Source organism: Caretta caretta, chromosome 1 (genome assembly GCF_965140235.1).
Source record: "Caretta caretta isolate rCarCar2 chromosome 1, rCarCar1.hap1, whole genome shotgun sequence".
NCBI classification, from domain to species: Eukaryota; Metazoa; Chordata; order Testudines; family Cheloniidae; genus Caretta; species Caretta caretta.
In genome coordinates, this window is record NC_134206.1 from 217,151,974 (window position 1) to 217,177,104 (window position 25,131).

General features: G+C 45.3%; 1 protein-coding gene across 1 annotated transcript in view; it reads right to left on the minus strand.

Annotated features, from left to right (window-relative positions):
- LOC125623264 (antigen WC1.1-like) overlaps positions 1–25,131 on the minus strand; it is a 71,670-nt gene that overhangs the window by 23,019 nt on the left and 23,520 nt on the right. Inside the window, exons 4-6 of the mRNA XM_048822312.2 lie at positions 14,295–14,609; positions 13,530–13,841; positions 7,502–7,819 (exon numbers count right to left, since the gene is read on the minus strand). Coding sequence (XP_048678269.2) covers positions 7,502–7,819; positions 13,530–13,841; positions 14,295–14,609 — 945 coding nt within the window. The remainder of the gene's footprint in view (positions 1–7,501; positions 7,820–13,529; positions 13,842–14,294; positions 14,610–25,131) is intronic.

A 25,131-nucleotide genomic window follows, 5' to 3' on the forward strand; every position in this document is an offset into this window, starting at 1 on the left:
CCAAGTTTTTCAACTGAAATCTGAACATTTTCAATGAAAACAAACTATTTGAGAAAATTTGTAATCTTATTGTGAAGATTTTTCACAGGAAAAAAGTTTTGATGAATTTTTTTTGAACAGCTCTAATCCATAAAAATATGAGAGAGAGAAAGAGAGAGAGGTTGCTATAGTGCACTAACCCTATACCATGGTGTCAAGGTTCCTCCCCCACTCTGAACTCTAGGGTACAGATGTGGGGACCTGCATGAAAAACCTCCTAAGCTTATCTTTACCAGCTTAGGTCAAAACTTCCCCAAGGTACAAAATATTACACCCGTTATCCTTGGAATGGCCGCTACCACCACCAAACTAATACTGGTTACTGGGGAAGAGCTGTTTGGACGCGTCCTTCCCCCCAAAATACTTCCCAAAACCTTGCACCCCACTTCCTGGACAAGGTTTGGTAAAAAGCCTCACCAATTTGCCTAGGTGACTACAGACCCAGACCCTTGGATCTTAAGAACAATGAACAATCCTCCCAACACTTGCACCCCCCCTTTCCTGGGAAATGTTGGATAAAAAGCCCCACCAATTTGCATAGGTGACCACAGACCCAAACCCTTGGATCTGAGAACAATGAAAAAGCATTCAGTTTCTTACAAGAAGACTTTTAATAAAAATAGAAGTAAATAGAAATGAAGAAATCCCCCCTGTAAAATCAGGATGGTAGATATCTTACAGGGTAATTAGATTCAAAAACATAGAGAACCCCTCTAGGCAAAACCTTAAGTTACAAAAAAGATACACAGACAGAAATAGTTATTCTATTCAGCACAATTCTTTTCTCAGCCATTTAAAGGAATCATAATCTAACACATACCTAGCTAGATTACTTACTAAAAGTTCTAAGACTCCATTCCTGTTCTGTCTCTGGCAAGAGCAGCACACAGACAGACCCTTTGTTTGTCTCCCTCCTCCCAGCTTTTGAAAGTATCTTGTCTCCTCATTGGTCATTTTGGTCAGGTGCCAGCGAGGTTACCTTTAGCTTCTTAACCCTTTACAGGTGAGAGGAGCTTTCCCCTGGCCAGGAGGGATTTCAAAGGGGTTTACCCTTCCCTTTATATTTATGACACGCCCCCCAAATCTCAGCTAGGGTGAAACACTGGCTGGGATTTCTTCCTGGAGCTCTAGGAAAAACAGAGTTAATAAGACACATGCATCTCTAAATATACTACCAAGTACATAAAGACTAACAATATTTTCCACATCTCAAGGACGATTTTAACCAGTTGATTCTGGGAAACTTTCACGGGAGAGTGCATCAGCCACTTTGTTAGAAGCTCCTGAGATGTGTTGGATGTCGAAATCAAAATCTTGGAGAGCTAAACTCCACCGAAGAAGTTTTTTGTTAGTTTCTTTGACGGTGTGAAGCCACTTCAGTGCAACATGGTCGGTTTGCAGGTGGAAACGCCGTCCCCAAACATATGGGCGTAGCTTTTCCAGAGCGTAGACAATGGCGTAACATTCTTTTTCAGTGACTGACCAGTTGCTTTCCCTCTCAGACAGTTTTTTGCTGAGAAACACTACAGGGTGGAATTCTTGATCAGGTCCTTTCTGCATTAAAACTGCTCCCACACCATGCTCGGACGCATCTGTGGTTACTAGGAACGGTTTGTCAAAGTCTGGGGCCCTTAGTACAGGGTCAGACATGAGTGTCGCTTTAAGCTTGTTAAAGGCCTTCTGACACTTTCCGGTCCACTGAACAGCATTTGGCTGTTTCTTTTTGGTTAGGTCTGTCAGTGGGGCAGCGATTTGGCTGTAGTGCGGTACAAAGCGTCTGTAATAACCGGCCAAGCCTAAGAAGGATTGAACCTGTTTCTTTGACTTTGGGACAGGCCACTTTTGGATAGCATCCACTTTGGCCTGTAGGGGGCTGATAGTTCCTTGACCCACCTGGTGTCCAAGGTAAGTCACTCTGTTTAGGCCTATTTGACACTTCTTAGCCTTAACAGTTAGTCCTGCCTCCCTTATGCGCTCAAGGACTTTTTGTAGATGTTCCAGGTGGTCTGCCCAGGAATCCGAAAATATGGCCACATCGTCAAGGTAGGCGACTGCATATTCTCCTAATCCCGCTAGGAGACCATCTACAAGTCTTTGGAAAGTGGCGGGTGCATTTCGCAGCCCGAAAGGGAGTACATTAAATTCATACAGCCCGAGATGTGTGATGAAGGCTGACCTTTCCTTGGCAGATTCATCTAGCGGTACCTGCCAGTACCCCTTGGTTAAGTCCAAGGTAGAGATGAACTGGGCCCGTCCCAGTTTCTCTAATAGTTCATCTGTGCGTGGCATTGGATAGTTGTCTGGGCGAGTTACAGCATTTAGCTTACGGTAGTCCACGCAAAAACGTATTTCCCCATCTGGTTTGGGAACTAGAACCACTGGAGATGCCCATGCACTTTCAGAGGGGCGGATTACACCCATCTGTAACATATCCTGGATCTCCCGTTCTATAGCAGTTTTAGCTTGAGGAGACACCCGGTAAGGTTGAACCCTAATTGGGTGAGCATTACCTGTGTCAATGGAGTGGTATGCCCGTTCAGTCAGTCCTGGGGTGGCTGAGAACGTTGGCGCGTAGCTAGTGCACAGCTCCTGGATCTGCTGTCGCTGCATACGCCCAAGGGTCATGGAGAGGTTCACCTCTTCCACACCACCACCACATTTCCCTTCATAGTAGACACCTTTGGGCCACTCAGCGTCGTCTCCTCCCTGGGCTGTAAACTGACAAACCTTTAATTCTCTGGAATAAAAGGGCTTTAGAGAATTAATATGGTACACCTTAGGCTTTCGGTTGGAGGTGGGGAATGCTATGAGATAATTAACAGCTCCCAGGCGCTCCTGGACCATGAATGGCCCTTCCCACGATGCTTCCATTTTATGGGCCTGGAGCGCTTTTAAGACCATGACCTGGTCTCCTACTTTGAAGGAACACTCTCTGGCATGTTTATCATACCAGGCTTTTTGCTCTTTTTGAGCATCCTGTAAGTTTTCTCTAGCAAGGGCTAAAGAGGTTCGGAGGGTGTTTTGTAGGTTGGTTACGAAGTCCAGAATGTTAGTTCCTGGATAAGGTGTAAATCCCTCCCATTGCTGCTTCACCAACTGCAATGGCCCCTTAACCTCACGGCCATATACAAGTTCAAATGGGGAAAACCCTAAACTGGGATGTGGTACAGCTCTGTAGGCAAAGAGCAACTGCTGCAACACTAGGTCCCAATCATTGGAGTGCTCATTTACAAATTTACGTATCATGGCCCCCAAAGTTCCATTAAACTTCTCCACCATGCCATTTGTTTGATGGTGGTAAGGAGTGGCAACCAAGTGATTTACCCCATGAGCTTCCCAAAGGTTTTTCATAGTTCCTGCCAGGAAATTAGTCCCTGCATCTGTGAGGATGTCGGAGGGCCAACCTACCCTGGCAAAAATGTCTGCTAGTGCCTGACACACACTTTTAGCCCTGGTGTTGCTTAGAGCTACTGCTTCCGGCCATCGGGTGGCAAAATCCATGAAAGTCAGTATGTACTGCTTTCCTCTGGGTGTCTTTTTCGGAAAAGGACCCAGAATATCCACAGCTACTCGCTGAAATGGAACTTCAATGATGGGGAGTGGCTGGAGAGGGCTTTGACCTGGTCTTGGGGTTTTCCCACTCTTTGGCACACCTCACAAGACTGGACATAGGTAGAAACATCCTTGCCCATTCCCTCCCAGTGGAATGATCCCCCCAAACGGTCTTTGGTCCTGTTCACCCCAGCATGGCCACTAGGGTGATCGTGGGCTAAGCTCAAGAGCTTGGCCCGGTATTTAGTTGGAACTACCAACTGTTTCTGAGGATGCCAGTCTTCCTGGTGTCCACCAGAAAGAGTTTCCTTGTATAAAAGTCCTCTTTCTATAACAAACCTGGATCGATTAGAAGAGCTGAGAGGCGGTGGGTTGCTCCGTGCCGCCGTCCAAGCTCTCTGGAGGCTTTCATCTGCTTCCTGTTCGGTCTGGAACTGTTCCCTTGATGCTGGAGACATCAGTTCCTCATGGGATTGTGGACTTAGGCTTGGTCCCTCTGGAAGCAATATAGGGGATGGAGCTGTTTCTGGTGACTGTGAACCACTCTCCGCTGGTGCACTATGTTGGGATTCAGGCTCCGGCTGAGCCTCTTGGGTCGGGTTATCGGCTGCTGCCAGTTCAGGTTCGGTGGGGCCCTCTGTTGTTGAGGTTGCAAGTACTGGATTCAGTGCTGACACGGGGTCTGGTGTTGGTTGTTCGGCTGGTTCCGGTTCTGGGACTGGTTCCGTCTGGGTCTCTGGGACTGGATCCACTACTGCTGTTGCAGACATTGGCCTGGGGTCCAGGTCCATCACCTCTGACTGGGTCCTGATAGAAGTTTCCGGAACAGAGCTAGGCCTCACGGCTTGTTTAGCCTGGCTGCGGGTGACCATTCCCACCCTCTTGGCCTGCTTCACATGATTGGCCAAGTCTTCCCCCAACAGCATGGGGATGGGATAATCATCATAGACTGCAAAAGTCCACATTCCTGACCAGCCCTTGTACTGGACAGGCAACTTGGCTGTAGGCAAATTGAAAGAGTTGGACTTGAAGGGTTGAATCGTCACTTGGATCTCTGGGTTGATTAAATTGGGGTCCACTAAGGAAGCATGGATAGCTGACACTTGTGCTCCGGTGTCCCTCCACGCGGTGACCTTCTTCCCGCCCACACTCACAGTTTCCCTCCGCTCCAAGGGTATCTGGGAGGTATCTGGGCCTGTGGACCTCTGGTGTGATTCCGGTGCAATGAACTGTAATCTGTTGGGGTTCTTGGGGCAGTTGGCCTTTACATGCCCCAGCTCGTTACACTTAAAACATCGTCCAGCTGACGGGTCACTGGGGCGAGGAGGGTTGCTGGAGAACGGGGTGGTGGGACGATAAGGGGTCTGGAGGGTTCTTTGGGAGGTAGGTGGGGCTTTGGGTGGCCCCCGGTAATAGGGTGTGGTCTGGGGTGGTCCCTTCTGGTCTCCACTCCAACTGCGACCAGTTTTCTTCTTCTCTGCCACCTCCACCCATCTGGCTCCAATCTCTCCTGCCTCGATTACAGTTTTGGGCTTCCCGTCTAGGATGTATCTTTCTATTTCCTCAGGAACACCCTCTAAGAATTGTTCCATTTGCATTAGGAAGGGCAAATTTACTGGAGATTCAACACTTGCTCCTGATATCCAGGCATCCCAATGTTTCACAATGTGGTAGGCATGTCGGGTAAATGACATGTCTGGTTTCCACCTTAGGGCTCTGAACCTCCGACGAGACTGCTCGGGTGTTATCCCCATTCTGACTCTCGCCTTGGATTTAAACAGTTCATACTTGTTCATGTGTTCTTTAGGCATTTCAGCTGCCACCTCAGCTAAGGGTCCACTGAGCTGCGGCCTCAGCTCTACCATGTATTGGTCAGTAGAGATGTTGTACCCAAGGCAGGCCCTTTCAAAGTTTTCTAAGAAGGCCTCAGTATCATCACCTGCCTTGTAGGTGGGGAACTTTCTGGGATGGGAAGTGGTACCTGGAGAAGGATTGCTAGGGTTTGTTGGTATATTCTGCTGGGCCTTTATCCTCTCCACCTCCTCCACATGCTTCCTCTCTTTTTCCTTCTCCTCCTCCACATGCTTCCTCTCTTTTTCCTTCTCCTCCTCCACATGCTTCCTTGCCTCCATTTCCCTCTTGTGGGCAGCCTCCTGTACCTCCTTCTCCAGCCGCATGAGTTCTATCTGTCTTTCATGTTCCCTTTGTCTTTCCCTGAAATTTGGCTAATTCCAGCTGTAGTTGAGCTGAGGATTTGGTCATTCTAACCTCTCTGTTTTTAACTAACTTTACACCTGAGGTTTAGAAATAAACAAACAAAACTTGGCTGTAAAATTTTGCTGTGCTGCAATAGAATACCTATTCTCTGATAGTGATTGTCAGCCTACAGAAAAAGACAATTCCCTTGTCTCTGCTCTGGGCCCAAATTAAAGCAAAAAACCTCCAACTGCTTGGAAACCTGCTTACCCAGCCCAAAGAAAAAGCAAATGGGTAGAACACACACCCCCTATTTACTTTTAGGAAGAAAAGAAAAAAAAACCTCTGGATTGGAAGATTTCCCTGCAGGAGTTAAGTACCCTGCCTCCAGGCAAAAAAAAACCTGCAATTCACAAGATAATCCCCTTTTGTCTCTGCTTGGCCACAAAGCAGAGAGAAACCAAGCTGCTTTCAGTTTCAAAGCTGCTTTCTGGACTTTCTTTCCAAAGAAAAAAAAATTTTCCTTTTTAAAATCTGTATTTCTAGTTCAAAAAATCTCAACTGGATCTCAAATGATTTCAGGTTAATCCCACCACTGTGCCACCATGTCAAGGTTCCTCCCCCACTCTGAACTCTAGGGTACAGATGTGGGGACCTGCATGAAAAACCTCCTAAGCTTATCTTTACCAGCTTAGGTCAAAACTTCCCCAAGGTACAAAATATTACACCCGTTATCCTTGGAATGGCCGCTACCACCACCAAACTAATACTGGTTACTGGGGAAGAGCTGTTTGGACGCGTCCTTCCCCCCAAAATACTTCCCAAAACCTTGCACCCCACTTCCTGGACAAGGTTTGGTAAAAAGCCTCACCAATTTGCCTAGGTGACTACAGACCCAGACCCTTGGATCTTAAGAACAATGAACAATCCTCCCAACACTTGCACCCCCCCTTTCCTGGGAAATGTTGGATAAAAAGCCCCACCAATTTGCATAGGTGACCACAGACCCAAACCCTTGGATCTGAGAACAATGAAAAAGCATTCAGTTTCTTACAAGAAGACTTTTAATAAAAATAGAAGTAAATAGAAATGAAGAAATCCCCCCTGTAAAATCAGGATGGTAGATATCTTACAGGGTAATTAGATTCAAAAACATAGAGAACCCCTCTAGGCAAAACCTTAAGTTACAAAAAAGATACACAGACAGAAATAGTTATTCTATTCAGCACAATTCTTTTCTCAGCCATTTAAAGGAATCATAATCTAACACATACCTAGCTAGATTACTTACTAAAAGTTCTAAGACTCCATTCCTGTTCTGTCTCTGGCAAGAGCAGCACACAGACAGACCCTTTGTTTGTCTCCCTCCTCCCAGCTTTTGAAAGTATCTTGTCTCCTCATTGGTCATTTTGGTCAGGTGCCAGCGAGGTTACCTTTAGCTTCTTAACCCTTTACAGGTGAGAGGAGCTTTCCCCTGGCCAGGAGGGATTTCAAAGGGGTTTACCCTTCCCTTTATATTTATGACACATGGCTATGCTTTCTTCTGTATATAATATATTTTTACTATAAATGGGTCCCAGTTTGAACATCAGATCCACATCGTTTCAAGGACTGCCGAGATCACAGCACAAGGTGGGGTGGAGGCAGTCCCTGGGGTGGGTCATGTTCCATTGAACAAGGACAGGATATTTATAAGATTTTCACACTAAGTCACCTGAGCAAACGACACCAACGTCCTCAGCAATTCCTGCCTGGGTTGTCTCAGGCTGGGAGATGTCACAGAGAGTCAGACGAGTCTCATTTCCTCCACATCGGACACTTTTCAGCCCCACGGGGCTCCTTCCTCGCTCAGACATAGGCGGGTTATAAGCTTTCTCAGCGACTCCGCACTGGAGCTGTCTGCACACCACGCTGGCATCGTCCATGTCCCACTGGTCATCCAGCACTCTGCCCCACACACCATGGAGGGAAATCTCCACTCTCCCACTGCATCGGTTCTCTCCATTCAACAGTCTGAGCGCCTCAGAACGACCTGGGCTCACAGAGACAAAAAATATGCTGAATAACACTCCCTGCTGATACTGCATGAGAAATAATACACAGGTGTGATGTGAAACACAGGTTTCTGTGCTGAGTGGAAGGTAACTCTCACCGCTGTGCAGTGATACAGGGAACAGCCTCTTTCAAGGGTTTCATTTGTCTGTCTACTCAGAAATGCAGGAGGTGATGGAAGGAAAGAATTCCCCAGCTCTGAGATCGGATCTTGCACGATGTGGAGCGCTCTCACCTCCCTAAGGAGTCAATGTGAGTGGAGAGTGCTCAGGAACACCTGGCAGATCAGGCCCCTGGTTTCCAAAATGGTCTGTGCAAAAGTGCTCAGTGCTCACCCCGCACATTGATAGCGTCAGCGCTGTGAGGTAGCTGTGATTCACAACAGGAGTCTAGGGATTGGCCTGCAATGAGCGCACCAAGCGCCCCACTTCCCTGCTGCAATTCCCAGATCCAGACTGCCAGGACACATGGCTCCTTTAAAGAAAACTCTGCCCTCTTTGTCCCCGTTCAATGTACATTGGTGGCCTGCGATCACGGCGTCAGCTCCAAACCCATAAGGAGCTAACACAATAAAGGCTTTTCTGCACTCAGCAAGGATTTTCCAGGCCAGGTCTGCAACTGTGGACGCTTGAGTTACCTTTCTCACGAAGTCTAGCTATTGGCTTGGCTGGAGATGATGCTGGAGAAGAGAGTGACCTCAGGGCAATGGGGAAGAAGATCCCATTATTTTTCTAAACATATATATTTTTCATTTTAAAACTTTGTTCACTGTGAGCACATAAAGATGTTGAAGTTCCTTGTGGGAGAAGCGAAGACCCTTTCTGGTGATTAGGTCATTGGAGATTTATACAGTGTATGCAGCACCTTACATTTCAAAGGAGCCAAAGTGCTCCCAAAATGTGATCTGTAAACCTGTCAAATCTTCCTAATATATAAACAGTTATAAGAATATACATACAGAGGACAGTAGTGACTCCATATTGAAAGATGAGATTAGTATTACACTTAAGACAGGTATTTAACTACTCTGTTTTTTATTAAAGTTTTGTATGGTCTGAATCTCACATTAAGACTCCTATACTCTGAGCAGGTGTAAATGAGCCCTTAGGGTTAGTAAGAATTAGGCCCAGTGTAATCTCCCCTTACTTCCCGCACAGAATCTCTGTGTCAGTGTGACCCACATTCCTTGTACTGCAGCATTTGACTTTATTTCTCTGACAGGAAGCGAAAGATGCCATGGGGAGGGGACATAGATTGTATCTGGATACTCTGGGCCTCTGTTACGTTAAGGGCAACCCCACACCCTAGTCACCCTCTGAGGGCAGAGCTAGAGTGCAGGGTCGGGGGGGGGGGGAAGGTTATAAATACAGGAGTTGAAGGGCTTTTATACGCTTGAAAGGCTACAAGGGCACAGCTGCAGCTGTACCTCTGTAGCCCTTTAGTGTAGACCCTACCTATGCCGACCGGAGGGGTTCTCCCATTCCTATAGTTCATCCACCTCCCTGAGAGGTGGTAGCGAGCTTGACAGAAGAATTTTTCTGTTTACCTAGTGCTGTCTACACTGCGGGGGGTGGGGGCGGAAAAAAAGCTTTTTTCAAAAAGCTTATGCTCAAATAAATTGGTTAGTCTCTAAGGTGCCACAAGTACTCCTTTTCTTTTTGCGAATACAGACTAACACGGCTGTTACTCTGAAACATATCCCTGAGTGATTTAGCTGGGTCAACCCAGCTTTTTAATGTATACCGTGTCGAAGACAGCCCTGTGGACTCAGTGGCTGAGAGATGTATCTGCTGTGAGGGCTGATCCCAACCCCTCTACCACCGTGGATACAGGGCAGTGCTATGCCAGCTTTATTTTCTAAGGAAGCCCTCCATTGAGATAATGTTTGGTGCACCATGGTGTGGTCTATGGACGTAGAGGGAGAGCTGGGGCAGTACTTGTTGCTGTGGAGACCACAGAGACTATGGAATTTACATTTAGCTATCAGCTGACTGCTCTAAACTGGGATTCTGTCTCAGTTAAAGAAAGAGAACGGGGCAGCACTTGGTGAGGTGAGGATTTGTGAATTCTTGCCTGATTTAGCTGGGTTTATGGGGAGAAGACAGTGCTCCATGGAGTGAGAGCCTCACAGAGATCCAGGGAACAGATATTGTAGAGGCTGCTTCCAATCCTGGTACCACATTGAATACAGGCTACAGATTTCTGTTTCACCAGCAACTGAGATACCCAGTCAACTCTTAACCCAAGCCTAGGGCTGGAGCGCTGCTAGCTGCTAAGGTCCCCAGACTGTTTCATTGCTCACCGAGTTCTGAAGTGTTTGAAACGGCTGAGGTTCTGCCATTTGTCAAGCTCTGAAGACCCACTACATGTTACAACCACACTGCAAAGCCTGAGAAATCATCTCTAAGAGAAGATCAGTGGGGAATGTGTTTGGATGTTTGTGCTGAAGTATAGAACACGTTAAGTTGTAAGAGAAACAAATGGAGGAAGGTCTGTATAAGGAGAACCCATAGATTTACTTTCTTATAGCTTTTGTTGAAGTGGCAAAGAGTCCTATGGCACCTTATAGACTAACAGATGTTTTGGAGCATAAGCTTTCGTGGGTGAATACCCACTTTGTCGGATGCATGAGGTGGAAATTTCCAGGGCGAGGAATAAATCTGCAAGCAAGAATCAGGCTAGGGATAACGAGGTTAGTTCAATCAGGGAGGATGAGGCCCTTTTCTAGCAGCTGAGGTGTGAACACCAAGGGAGGAGAAACTGCTTTTGTCGTTGGCTAGCCATTCACAGTCTTTGTTTAATCCCGAGCTGATGGTGTCAAATTTGCGAATGAACTGAAGCTCAGCATTTTCTCTTTGAAGTCTGGGCCTGAAGTTTTTTTGCTGCAGGATGGCTACCTTTAAATCTGCTATTGTGTGTCCAGCGAGGTTGAAGTGTTCTTCTACAGGTTTTTGTATATTGCCATTCCTAATATCTGATTTGTGTCCATTTATCCTTTTACGTAGGGACTGTCCAGTTTGGCTGATGTACATAGCAGAGGGGATTGCTGGCACATGATGGCGTATATTATCATAGAATCATAGAATCATAGAATATCAGGGTTGGAAGGGACCTCAGGAGGTCATCTAGTCCAACCCCCTGCTCAAAGCAGGACCAATCCCCAACTAAATCATCCCAGCCAGGACTCTGTCAAGCCTGACCTTAAAAACTTCTAAGGAAGGAGATTCCACCACCTCCCTAGGTAACGCATTCCAGTGCTTCACCACCCTCCTAGTAAAAAAGTTTTTCCTAATATCCAACTTAAACCTCCCCCACTGCAACTTGATGACATTGATGGATGTGCAGGTGAATGAACCGGTGTTGGTGTGGCTGATCTGGTTCGGTCCTGTTATGGTGTCGCTGGTGTAGATATGTGGGCAGAGTTGGCATTGTGGTTTGTTGCACGGATTGTTTCCTGAGTTAGAGTTACTATGGTGCAGTGTGTAGTTGCTGGTGAGAATATGCTTCAGGTTGGCAGGCTGTCTGTGGGCGAGGACTGGCCTGCCTCCCAAGGCCTGTGAAAGTGCGGGATTGTTGTCCAGGATGGGTTGTAGATCACTGATGATGCGTTGGAGAGATTTTAGCTGAGGACTGTATGTGATGGCCAGTGGAGTTCTGTTGGTTTCTTTCTTGGGCTTGTCTTGCAGCAGGAGGCTTCTGGCTCTGTTGATCTACATGTCTGGCTCTGTTCATCTGTTTCCTTATTTCCTCGTGTGGGTATCGTAGATTTGAGAATGCTTGGTGAAGATCTTGTAGGTGTTGGTCTCTGTCTGAGGGGTTGGAACAAATGTGGTTGTACCTCAGCACTTGGCTGTAGACAATGGATCATGTGGTGTGTTCGGGATGGAAGCTGGAGGCATGAAGGTAGGCATAACGGTCGGTGGGTTTTCGGTATAGCGGTGGTGTTAACGTGACCGTCACTTATTTGCACCGTGGTGTCTAGGAAGTGGACCTCCCGTGTAGATTGGTCCAGGCTGAGTTTGATGGTGGGGTGGAAGCTGTTGAAATTGTGGTGGAATTCTTCCAGAGTTTCCTTCTCATGGGTCCAGAGGATGAAGATGTCATCAGTGTAATGTAGGTAGAGAAGGGGCGTGAGTGGATGAGAGCTGAGGAAACGTTGTTCCAGGTCAGCCATAAAAACGCTGGCATATTTTGGGGCCATGAGGGTGCCCATAGCGGTGCCACTGGTCTGGAGGTGTATATTGTCACCAAATTTGAAATAATTGTGCATAAGGGTAAAGTTACAGAGCTCAGCAACCAGCTGTGCTGTGGCATCATCAGGGATACTGTTCCTGACAGCTTTTATTCCATCTATGTGTGGGATGTTTGTGTAGAGAGCCTCTACATCCATGGTGGCTAGGATGGTGTTTTCTGGAAGATCACCAATGCACTGTAGTTTTCTCAGGAAATCAGTGGTGTCACGGAGATAGCTGGGAGTGCTTATTCATAGCTATTACAATGTTTTAATGTGTGCATTAAATGTTTGGTTTACTAAGGCCATGTCTACACTGTGAGTGCTACAGTGACACAGAACTTCACTGCAGCTATGTCGCTGTCGTGTGGATGCTTCCTTCAGCGACAGAAGGGGTTTTACTGTTGCTGTGGGTAATCCATCTTTCCAAGTGGTGGTAGCTAGATCAATAGAAGAATTCTTCTATTGTTGTCTACAGTGGGGGTGAGGTTGGCATAGTTATGTCACTCAGGGATGTGACTCCTATTGATCTCATTGATGAATGCTGCAAAGTGCCTAAATCCTTACTGAAAATGAAATGTATGCTCTTAAACCAGTTAGGCATTGCCATGCTGAATGGAGCAACAGTGAAACAGCTGTAAAAATATGGGCCTAGCCACTATGGATAGCCATCAGATGACTTGCCATCAATCAGCTATGGCAGTTCTCTGGTGTGGCATGGGGAAGCCGATGAAGATCTTTGGAGAAGCCTGCAGGAAAAAGGACCCCTACAGTATTTGTGTTGCATTGTAGAGGAGGATCTTCATCAAAGTGCCAGCTGCTCTCACTAAGAGCAGGATCTTTGTGAAAGTTCCCAGCTTGCTCAGAAGCCAAGCTCTGGAACCATTTGAACGCTTTCCTGAAAACTGGGATCTTTGGCAAAGAAATGACTATTTCTATGAAGTGCTGTGGGGAATTAATGATCTACAAACATACACACCCACTGAGCAAGCTCTGTAGGTGAGGGCTGCAGCCCACCAGCACACAACCCAGGATGGGCAACGGGGGAAGTGTTTTGGCCAGGAACACTCTACTTTTCCAGAGAGTGAAATGGGATTGTAATGGCCCCACAGCATGGATGAGATCTCTGCGTATAGGTTGCTTCTGCAACACCAACCTCAACCTGATGAAGGGCTGAGTCAGCCCTGCTGGGACTGAGGGAATCTGTGAATCACAAATCCCAGGTTTATAGCACAGAGCCATTCTCTCCGGTTCACTCTAGCCTAGTGCTAGGATCCACCTCGCCACCCCTTACTGCACCTGGAGGTGTCTCTGATCTGGGGAACCTAAACAAAGAGAGCAACATTCCGATACCCCTACTTACCTTGCGTACTGTAGTCAATGGGACTACTCATGATGATCCTAAGCTGGCCTATAAACTGCACTATAACTAATACACACACATATATATTAAACTTACCTGAGCAAATAACACTGACCGTGTCTCTGGGGGAGCAGGCTGGGTTGCCCAGGGCCATGCGAGAACAATCCCACAGACAGAGTTCAGTCCCTTCACAATGAAAAGTGTCGCTCCATACGGTTCCGCTCCCTTCCCCGAAATGGGCTCCTCCCAGGATCGACTCGGCGTATCCACAGTTCAGCTGATGGCAGAGGACGTTGGCATCTTGCAAATCCCAGTGGGAGGCACAGAGGCTTCCCCATGTGTCTCCATGTCGGATCTCCACTCTCCCGGAGCACTCAGTGCCATTCACTAACCTGCCGCCTAGGCACCCTGAGCACAAGGGAAAGTGAGTGTCGAGGAGGTGCAGTGATCAGTGTTAACGGCAACGGCAGGGAGGGGTGTAGGGAACAGGAAGGGATTGTTGGTCATGATCAATTCTAGCAGTTACCCTGTGGGGGCTGTGGGACTATTCTACACCTGCATATTCACAAACTGATACTCGATCCACGTCAGTTAGTGCGAAGGGAGGTCCAGGGACCAGAATTTGGCTTCCATGGTACATTCCATACTCAAGGCACCACAAGCATTTCACTGAGGGATCAGTTCCAGCAGACTTGGCTGGTGCAGGGACAGGGGGCCAAATTATGGGCCAGTCCCCACCTGGTGTAAATCGGCATAGCCTCACTGAGCCCAATGGAGCTTGGCTGATTGACACACTGTGAAGATCTGGCTGAGGATGTTCCCCAATCCCCAATCCTTTTCTTTCCCCCTGCAGCTGCTCACCTGAACACACCACGCTGGCTTCACTCCCAGGGGGACACTCAGTTGTGCCCAGCGCAGTAACAGGACAGTCCCTCAGGCGGGATTCATTCCTCTCACAGCCAAACGTGCCATTCCAGACAGGCCCGTCTCCTGTGCCAAAGAGCTGCCCGGCTGGAATCGACAGGGCGAATCCACAGTCAAACTGCTGGCAGAGGGCGTGGGCAGCCTGTAAATCCCACTGGGAGTCACAGAGGGTTCCCCAGGCGCCTTCGTGACGAAGCTCCACTCTCCCCGAACACCCTGTGCTGCCGTTTGCCAGCCTGTACCCGCCGTACCCTGAGAAGAAGGAGAAGGGAGATCAAAAGGACATTTCTCTTGCACAATTGTATCCAAAGATGTGACGAAGGAGCCCCAGTGACCTGGGATAATTAACTAATAATTACTTCCCAGTTTACTGGGCACTTTGTAAATGAGGATGTTCAGATGTGATTATCAGGTTCTTTCAGTGCAGACGTTATTGCTCATATCTGCCCTTTGTGGGAAGTCACACAGCACGCACCAAACTCTGCCTTGGCATTTACTGCTCTGGGGTCAGGGTCATGCCTGGGACAGATTGTCTTTAGCTGAGGCCAGTCTCTGCTTTGGTTGTTCCAGAGTGCTGGTCAGGAGTCTGGAGCGGCTGCCCCTAAGTTATCACACAAATCCCATGTGAAGAAACTGGGGTTCTCAAGGGTGCTGAGTCCTAGGTTATTGGAAGCTTACTGAATCAGAACAGTTGCACTCAGGAGTCTGACTGGGAATAAAATACACAGTGGTGATATTCTAGCTCAGTGACAGCTCTGCAACAGTTAAGGTTGAGACCAGCTTTCCTTCAAAGCTAATTTTTTCTAAGTGCTCTAATATCTGCTTGATTGATTGGATTGGATTGAAATACAGTATTTCACATAGGAGCACAGGGTTGTATTAGTAATCCAAATGTGGGGCCATTTCACCAAGGGGTTTCCGAGATACAGCTCCCAGGAAGGAAAAAAAACAGCTTATATTAAAGTTGACAGATTCGGACATTTTATTTTTGTACACAGGTAGAGATCAAACCAAGGCTCAGATCATTGCACCAGGGTCTCAGACACTTGAGGGTTACCCCCAACAGAGGATATTGCATCCACCAGCCTTTGAGGGAAATCGAATTCAGATGTTATTTCAAAACGAGCCTGCTTCTCCAGTTAGGTGCTTGCGAAGGCTTGTGCACCTACACACACATCTACTGGACTACACTGAGCATGTGCAGTGAGAGAGGATAGCTGTCTGGAAACCTGACAATCCAGCATGAGATGTGGGTGGCTTTGAGGGTAAATTGTGGCCTTTACAGCTAGGCACCCCCAACCCCGGCACTGTGAGCGCAACTCCAGCTCAGAAAAGAAACGTGATGTTAAAAAAGCAGGTTTATTGCTCCAGTTGGTCTCTCTCATGGGGGATTTTGTTTGGTGTAAATATAATGAGTGCAGCAACATATTCAGAATGTGCTGAAATTGCTTTTGAAAAGAAAACAACTTCCAAATGTGAATGTTGACTGGGAAGGGTAGGGGGGATCAGGGGTGCAAGAGTAGGTGGTAACAGGGGGAAATGTTTGGGTTTTCAGCCAGGGATGTGCTTATTATGGGGAGGGAGACAAATGGGAATCGGTGGTAGGGGAGAGAAGAAGTTGCGGGGTGGGCTCAGGGAAGGGGGAGAGTGTGAGGAGTGGGAGAGGAGGAAGGGAAAATACATGAGGGGTTGCAAACTAGGAAGGGTAGCAGAAAAAGTTGAGGGGTTGAAGTAAGTCACATCAGCCATGAATTCTCCCCTTCCGTGTGTGTGCTGCAATCTATGGGAGCCCTATCCCTTTGCAGGCCCTGGGAGCAACTATACAACCACCATTATCCCCATTCCATTCTAACAAAATGTACAGGACAAGGAGGAGCACTGAGGAATCACATAGCAACCTTGTGGCCCAGTGGAAAAACCACTGGACTGGAACTATCCCCAGCTTTGCCACTGGCTTGCTGTCTGACCTTGGGCAAGTCTGAGGTTCTGAGCCCCAGAAGGTGGTGAGAGGCAGACCAGCTGAAAGTCTCTGGGCAAAGATAAAAGCCGGGAAAAATAGTGGTGATGTAATGGTGGGGGTCTACTATAGACCATCCAATCAGTAGAAGAAATGGATGAGGCATTTCTACAACAAACACAAATATTCAAAACACAAGACCTGACAGTAACAGGGGAGTTTATCTACCCAGACATCTGTTGGAAAAGTAATAAGGCAAAACACTAAATGTTCAATCAGTTCTTGGAATGTGTTGGGGAAAACTTTTTGTTCCATAAAAGTAGAGGAAGTAACCAGGAGGACCGACATTTGAGACTAGATTCTGACCCAGAGGGAGGAATTGTTAGTGAATCAGAAGGTGGAAGGCAACTTGGGTGAAAGTGACCATAAACAATAGTTGTCATGATTCTAAGGAAAGGAAGGAGTGAAAGAAACAGAATAAGTAAAAAGGACTTTGAAAACTCCAGACTTTAACAAACATAGTGAACTGATAGCTAAGTTCCCCTGGGAAGAAAATCTTAGGGAAAAAAGGAAGTCAGGAGACCTGACAGTATCTGAATATTAAAGACACAACTGCAAAGTATCCTGATGTGAAGGAAAAACAGAAAGAATCGTAAGGGAACATTATGGCTCCACAGGAGCTCTTTAAGGACTGAAAATCAAAAAGGAATCGTACCGAACGTGGAAATGTGAAACACTTGCTAAGGATGAGCACAAAACCACAGCACCAGCATGTTGGGACTAAATCAGAGAGGCTAAAGCACAATACGAGTTACACCCAGCAAGGGACATAAAAAGATAATACTAATAAGAAGTTCTCTAAATACATTAGGGGGTAAGAGAAAGATGAAGTAAAGTACAGGTCCTCTACTTAGTTAAAAGAAGAGATAATAAGGAATGATATCAAGAAGGCTGAGGTGTTTAATTTCTATTTTGCTTTAACCTTTACTAAATAGGTTAATGGTGAGCAGATACTCAACACAATTAATATTAACAATGAAGGGGAAGGAATGCAAACCTCACAGAAATTAAGTTGACTGTCCCCACAGATACACTACACACACACTAGCCTGTTAGCCTGTAGCCCTGTATTTGACATTCCTGCCTGTACCCCACAATTGGACAGCACTGGAGTCAGTCATTTTGCCAGCTGAAACCCAAACATCACATAGCTAATAATAGTTTAATGACCCTGAGAGGCAAGGCCAAATAGCTACATGCTTGCAGTTTTTCTAATCAAAATGGAAGAATACAATAAAAAATAAACGTACTGTAAAAATAGAAACAAATGTTTGGGCAACTGACCTTGGTTTCAGGTGCCTCTAACATGTAAGCTTTATCATTGTTATAACCAGGAATATTTTGCTAATAAAAATAATGAATTGTTATTGGCTGTTGCTGGGGAAATTATTAGCCCATTAGAGGCTATTATGAGCTGTGTGCTTTATCCAAAGAAAATTTACAAAAAAAATTATTTAGAAAGTGTGCTTTGGAGCAGTCTGGGGAAGCTTTCCTTTTGGCAAGGATTTTACACTTAAGTTCCCCAATAGTCAGATGGAAGGAGGGGGCCCCCAGTAGCTTGGCTGTTAATTTCTTGAGACCATTTCAGACTTTTTAGATAACTGTAAATATTTGGAATGCTCTGCACCCTACTGCTACAGCATACATAGTGTGCCCACGCTTGAAACCCAATAAAGTAGTTTTAGGTAAAGCACTCTGGTTTGTATCAATCATTTATCAGACAGAGGAGTTATGGCCATATTATTTTTTTCTTGAAGAAAACCAGTTAAATTACCACTGATTTGGGTTCTAAAACCCCTGGGTAGCAAGCCCAGCTGAGGACACACTCTTTACCTTAACACACAGCATGGAGCTGATTTATGGTAAAACCACGAATAAGTTTATTAATAAAAAGAAAAGGAGTACTTGTGGCACCTTAGAGACTAACCAATTTATTTGAGCATGAGCTTTCGTGAGCTACAGCTAGCTCACGAAAGCTCATGCTCAAATAAATTGGTTAGTCTCTAAGGTGCCACAAGTACTCCTTTTCTTTTTGCGAATACAGACTAACACGGCTGTTCCTCTGAAACCTTTATTAATAAAGAACATAGATTTAAATGATACTAAGCAGAGATAACAGAAGCAGAAAATGCTTACAAACAAAACAAAATACAACACTTTCTAGTGTCTAAGACTTTACTTTAGCAAACTATGATCTTTGCCTCAACAGCTTTCTCACATCAAACTGCCAGCATCTCCAAGCCTTCCGGCAGGAGGATCCAACATTCACGGAATTGGAAGGTGCTGTCCTCTTTGCCCACTAAAGGATGGGTAACTAACGAGTTTTCTCCCCTTCTTTGTATACTCTAGTAACCTTTTGAAATGTGTTTGTCTAAAGTGCCTCCCCAGATAAATTTCTTCTCCTTTGCTATTTGACTCTTCCTAGTGACTTCCCATCATCCTCTTGGCTCATATGTAACATAATTACCACTGTCTCTGGCCTCACCTTGCTCAGTTTACATTGGAGACACAGGCAAACAGGTAAAACAACATCCCTTTGTCTAGGACAAACTTGTTTCTCAAGTCTGACCCCAAAACATATTTTAGGAACATCTTTCCATCACACAGACATAACTCTACTCGCCATCTGTATATACCTCACACAATGATATCCACAACGAGCATGTCTCCAGTTTTTATATGATATCTTACCCAAGTGAGCTGTAGCTCACTAAAGCTTATGCTCAAATAAATTTGTTAGTCTCTAAGGTGCCACAAGTCCTCCTTTTCTTTTTACCCAGTACACTGTTATAGTACAATAATACTGTATACAAACAGTTGTTTCAACTGCTTATTCTTTGGGTTTCAGGCCCCTTGTTCTCCCCTTGGGGTGTCTGGACCCTGATTGTCACACAAAGATACTTAAGGATCTAGCTGAAGCACTGGTGGAACCGTCAGCCATGATATACAGACAGCTGCAGCGGCACAGGAGCCAGCAAACAGAGAGGTAAACAGGGGAGTTTGAAAGGGGAGTTTCTCTTGTGGTGCTTGTTCGGAGTTTGTTTTTGCTGTGGGGGTGTGGTGTTTTGATGTGGTTTGTGTTTCCCAGATTAACAGGATTTAGGTGGGAAGGCTATGACAGATACAGAGGCAGCAGTGGGAGTGACCCATGTCGTGGAGGACACAACGAAGATGACTGGATGTGGAAGCTGCGGTATGTACATGATCCTGGAGAGGGGTACCTGGTAAGAGTTTTGTCGGCATGAAATGCCGTCTGATAGAGCTGATGGAGGAAAAGATCCGAGGTTTGGAGATGCAGGTGGAAAGTCTGGTTGAGTTTAGAAAGGGGTTCGAGCAGATTATGGAGCAAAGACATGAGATATATGAAGGGAAAAGCTCAGACTTACAGATGGAAGCAGGACTGAGGAATTCTGAGGGGAGACTACTGGGTGAGGAAAGTGGTCAGTGGAAGTATGTGACTAAAAGAACCAGGCAGAGGAAAAGAAGGGCTAGTGAAGGAGAAATAGAGCTCAAGAATAGGTTTGTGGAGTTGGAAAATGAAGAAGGGGCTCAGCAGGTAGTCACTGAAGGTGGAAGGGCAAGGAAGAAGAGAAGAGCGGCTAGTCCTATAGGAAACGGGGAAGAGTCAATGGAGACTACACCAACTATGAGCCCCAGGAGGATATGGGATAGATTGCAGAGGATTGCAAGGGAGAATAGGAATGGAAAGAACTTGCAGCCAGAGGGAACAGGGGATAGACTGGAGAATAGCACCGTCACCAGGAAAAGGCAGGTCTATGTGAGCAGGGACTCTTTACTGAGAAGAATAGACAGGCCTGTAACCAGAGCTGATCCAGAGAATAGAAGGGTGTGCTGTCTTCCAGGTGCTAAGATACGGTATGTAGACCTGAAGTTGAAAAGGATCCTAAAGGGAGCAGGAAAGAATCCCCGAATTATCCTTCATGTGGGAACAAATGTTACGGCTAGATTCTCGCTGGAAAGTATTAAGGGAGACTATGCTAGGCTGGGGAAGACGCTGAAGGAAATCGAGGCTCAGGTGATCTTTAGTGGGATTCTGCCTGTTCCTAGAGAAGGGCAACAAAGGGGTGACAAGATTATGACTATTAACAGATGGCTTAGGCAGTGGTGCTATAAGGAGGGCTTTGGGATGTATGGCCACTGGGAGGCATTCATGGACAGAGGACAGTTCTCTCGGGATGGACTTCATCTGAGTAGGGAAGGAAATAGACTTCTAGGATGGAGGCTGGCACAACTGATTAAGAGAGCTTTAAACTAGGAATCTGGGGGAGATGGTTGGGAGATGTCCAGATAATCTCCACACTGGATTTTAGCATTGAGAGGGAAGAAAACAAAGTAAGAAAGGATACAGCCGTGGGTAGGAGAATGGATATAAGGAGGAAGGGCAGTGTGAATACCAGTCTAATAGGTTATACTGGCTGTAGAATGACCGTGCCTAATTGGGTACAGAATGTGAGTGAGGCCAAACAGAAAAAATGAAGATGTTTGTACACCAATGCGAGGAGCCTAGGTAACAAAATGGAGAAACTAGAGCTACTGGAGCAGGAAGTGAAACCAGATATTATAAGGATAACAGAAACATGGTGGAATAGTAGTCATGACTGAACTATGGGTATTGAAGGGTATGTGCTGTTTAGGAAAGACAGAAATAAAGGCAAAGGTGGTGGAGTAGCATTGTATATCAATGATGAGGTAGACTATAAAGAAATAAGAAGCGATGGAATGGAGAAGACAGAGTCAGTCTGGGCAAAAATTACATTGGGGAAGAAAACTATTAGAGCCTCCCCTGGGATAGTGCTTGGGGTGTGTTATAGACCGCCAGGATCTAATTTGGATATGGATAGAGCCCTCTTTAATGTTTTTAATCAAGTAAATACTAATGGAAACTGTGTGATCATGGGAGACTTTAACTTCCCAGATATAGACTGGAGCACAAGTGCTAGTAATAATAATAGGGCTCAGATTTTCCTAGATGAGATAGCTTATGGATTCCTTCATCAAGTAGTTGCTGCACCGACTAGAGGGGATGCCATTTTAGATTTGGTTTTGGTGAGTAGTGAGGACATCATAGAAGTAATGGTTGTAGGGGACAACCTTGGTTCAAGTGATCATGAGCTAATTCAGTTCAAACTGAACGGAAGGATTAACAAAAATAAATCTGCAACTAGGGTTTTTGATTTCAAAAGGACTGACTTTCAAAAATTAAGGAAATTAGTTAGGGAAGTGGATTGGACTGAAGAATGTATGGATCTAAAGGCAGAGGAGGCCTGGGATTACTTTAAATCAAAGCTGCAGAAGCTATCGGAAGCCTGCATCCCAAGAAAGGGGAAAAAATTCACAGGCAGGAGTTGTAGACCAAGCTGGATGAGCAAGCATCTCAGAGAGGTGATTAAGAAAAAGCAGAAAGTCTACAGGGAGTGGAAGATGAGAGGGATCAGCAAGGAAAGCTACCTTATTGAGGTCAGAACATGTAGGGATAAAGTGAGACAGGCAAAAAGTCAAGTAGAGTTGGACCTTGCAAAGGGAATTAAAACCAATAGTAAAAGGTTCTATAGCCATATAAATAAGAAGAAAACAAAGAAAGAAGAAGTGGGACTGCTAAACACTGAGGATGGAGTGGAGGTGAAGGATAACCTAGGCATGGCCCAATATCTAAACGAATACTTTGCCTAAGTCTTTAATAAGGCTAAAGAAGATCTTAGGGATAATGGTAGCATGACAAATGGGAATGAGGACATGGAGGTAGATATTACCATATCTGAGATAGAAGCAAAACTCGAACAGCTTAATAGGACTAAATCGGAGGGCCCAGATAATCTGCATCCAAGAATATTGAAGGAATTGGCACATGAAATTGCAAGCCCATTAGCAAAAATTTTTAATGAATCTGTAAACTCAGGGGTTGTACCGTATGATTGGAGAATTGCTAACATAGTTCCTATATTTAAGAAAGGGAAAAAAAAGTGATGCAGGTAACTACAGGCCTATTAGTTTGACATCTGTAGTATGCAAGGTCTTGGAAAAAATTTTGAAGGAGAAAGTAGTTAAGGACATTGAGGTCAATGGTAATTGGGACAAAATACAACACGGTTTTACAAAAGGGAGATCGTGCCAAACCAACCTGATCTCCTTCTTTGAGAAAGTAACAGATTTTTTAGACAAAGGAAACACAGTGGATCTAATTTACCTAGATTTCAGTAAGGTGTTTGATACCGTGCCACATGGGGAATTATTAGTTAAATTGGAAAAGATGGGGATCAATATGAAAATTAAAAGGTGGGTAAGGAAATGGTTAACTGGGAGACTACAGCGGGTCCAACTGAAAGGTGAACTGTCAGGCTGGAGGGAAGTTACCAGTGGAGTTCCTCAGGGATCAGTTTTGGGACCAATCTTATTTAATCTTTTTATTACTGACCTCGGCACAAAAGGTGGGAGTGTCCTAATAAAGTTTGCGGATGATACAAAGCTGAGAGGTATTACCAATTTAGAGAGAGACCGGGATATCATACAGGAAGATTTGGATGACCTTGTAAATTGGAGTAATAGTAATAGGATGAAATTTAATAGTGAGAAGTGTAAGGTTATGCATTTAGGGATTAATAACAAGAATTTTAGTTATAAGCTGGGGGCGTATCAATTAGAAGTAACAGAGGAGGAGAAGGACCTTGGAGTATCGGTTGATCATAGGATGACTATGAGCCGCCAATGTGATATGGCCGTGAAAAAAGCTAATGCGGTCTTGAGATGCATCAGGCGAGGTATTTCCAGTAGAGATAAGGAGGTGTTAGTACCGTTATACAAGGCAGTGGTGAGACCTCACCTGGAATACTGTGTGCAGTTCTGGTCTCCCATGTTTAAGAAGGATGAATTCAAACTGGAACAGGTACAGAGAAGGGCTACTAGGATGAACCGAGGAATGGAAAACCTGTCCTATGAAAGGAGACTCAAGGAGCTTGGCTTTTTTAGCCTAACTAAAAGAAGGTTGAGGGGAGATATGATTGCTGTCTATAAATATATCAGAGGGATAAATACCAGAGAGGGAGATGAATTATTTAAGCTCAGTGGACACAAGAACAAATGGATATAAACTGGTCATTGGGAAGTTTAGACTTGAAATTAGATGAAGGTTTCTAACCATCAGAGGAGTGACGTTTTGGAATAACCTTCCAAGGGAAGCAGTGGGGGCAAAAGACCTATCTGGCTTTAAGATTAAACTTGATAAGTTTATGGAGGAGATGGTATGATGGAATAACATGATTTTGGCAATTAATTGATCTTTAAATATTCATGGTAAATAGGCCCATTGGCCTGTGATGGAATGTTAGATGGGGTGGGATCTGAGTTACCACTGAGAATTCTTTCCTGGGTATCTGGCTGGTGAATCTTGCCCATATGCTCAGGGTTTAGCTGATCGCCATATTTGGGGTCAGGGAGGAATTTTCCTCCAGGGCAGATTGGAAGAGGCCCTGGAGGTTTTTCGCCTTCCTCTGTAGCATGGGGCACAGGTCACTTGCTGGAGGATTCTCTGCTCCTTGAAGTCTTTAAACCACGATTTGAGGACTTCAATAGCTCAGACATAGGTGAGAGGTTTATTGCAGGAATGGGTGGGTGAGATTCTGTGGCCTGCGTTGTGCAGGAGGTCAGACTAGATGATCATAATGGTCCCTTCTGACCTTAATATCTATGAATCTTTGAGAACTCATCTAGGACAGGTGACGTCCCAGAGGACTGGAGAAGGGCAAATACCTATCTATAAAGACTGGAATAAAGAGGACCCTGTCAGTTTAACATCAATACCCAAAAGATACTGGAACAAATTATTAAACAATCAATTTATAAGCACCTACAGTATAATAGAGTTGTAAGGAAGAGCCAGCATGGATTTGTCAAAAACAAATTATGCCATGCCAACCTAATTTCCTTCTTTCACGGGCTTACTGGCCTCCTGGGTAGGGCTGAAGTAGTAGACAGGAGATATCTTGATTTTAGTTAGGCTTTTGATATAGTGGCACACGGCATTCTCATAAACAAATTTGAGAAATGTGGTCTAGATGAAATTACTCTAAGGTGGGTGCACAACTGGTTGATAACCGTACTCAAACAGTAGTCATCAGTGGTTTGCTGTCAAACTGGGAACGTGTATCTAGTGGGTTGCCATGGGGTAAGTCCTGGGTCTGGTACTATTCAATATTTTCATTAATGACTTGGATAATGGAATGGAAAGAATGCTTATAAAATGCGCAAGTGACCCAAGCTGGGAGGGATCAAAAGCACTTGGAGGACAGGATTAGAATTCAATATGACCTTGACAAGTTGCAGAGCAGGTTTGAAAAGAAGATGAAATTCAGTAAAGAAAAGGGCAAAGTACTACACTTAGGAATGGAAAGTCAAATGCACAACTTCAAAAGGGGGAATAACTGTACTTGGTGGTAGTACTGCTGAAATAGATCTGGGGTAACTGTAGATCACAAATTGAATACGATTTAACAGTGTGATGCAATTTTGAAAATCCCAGTATCATTCTGGTGTGTATTAACAGGAATGTCCTATGTAAGACAGAGGATGTAACTGTCCTGATCTAGGGGGCACTGGTGAGGCCTCAGCTGGAGTACTGTGTCCAATTCTGGGTGCCACACTTTAGAAAAGATATTGAAAAAATTGGAGATGGTCCAGAGGAGAGCAACAAAAATGATAAAAGGTTTAGAAAACCTGACCTATGAGGAGAAGTTAAAAAAACTT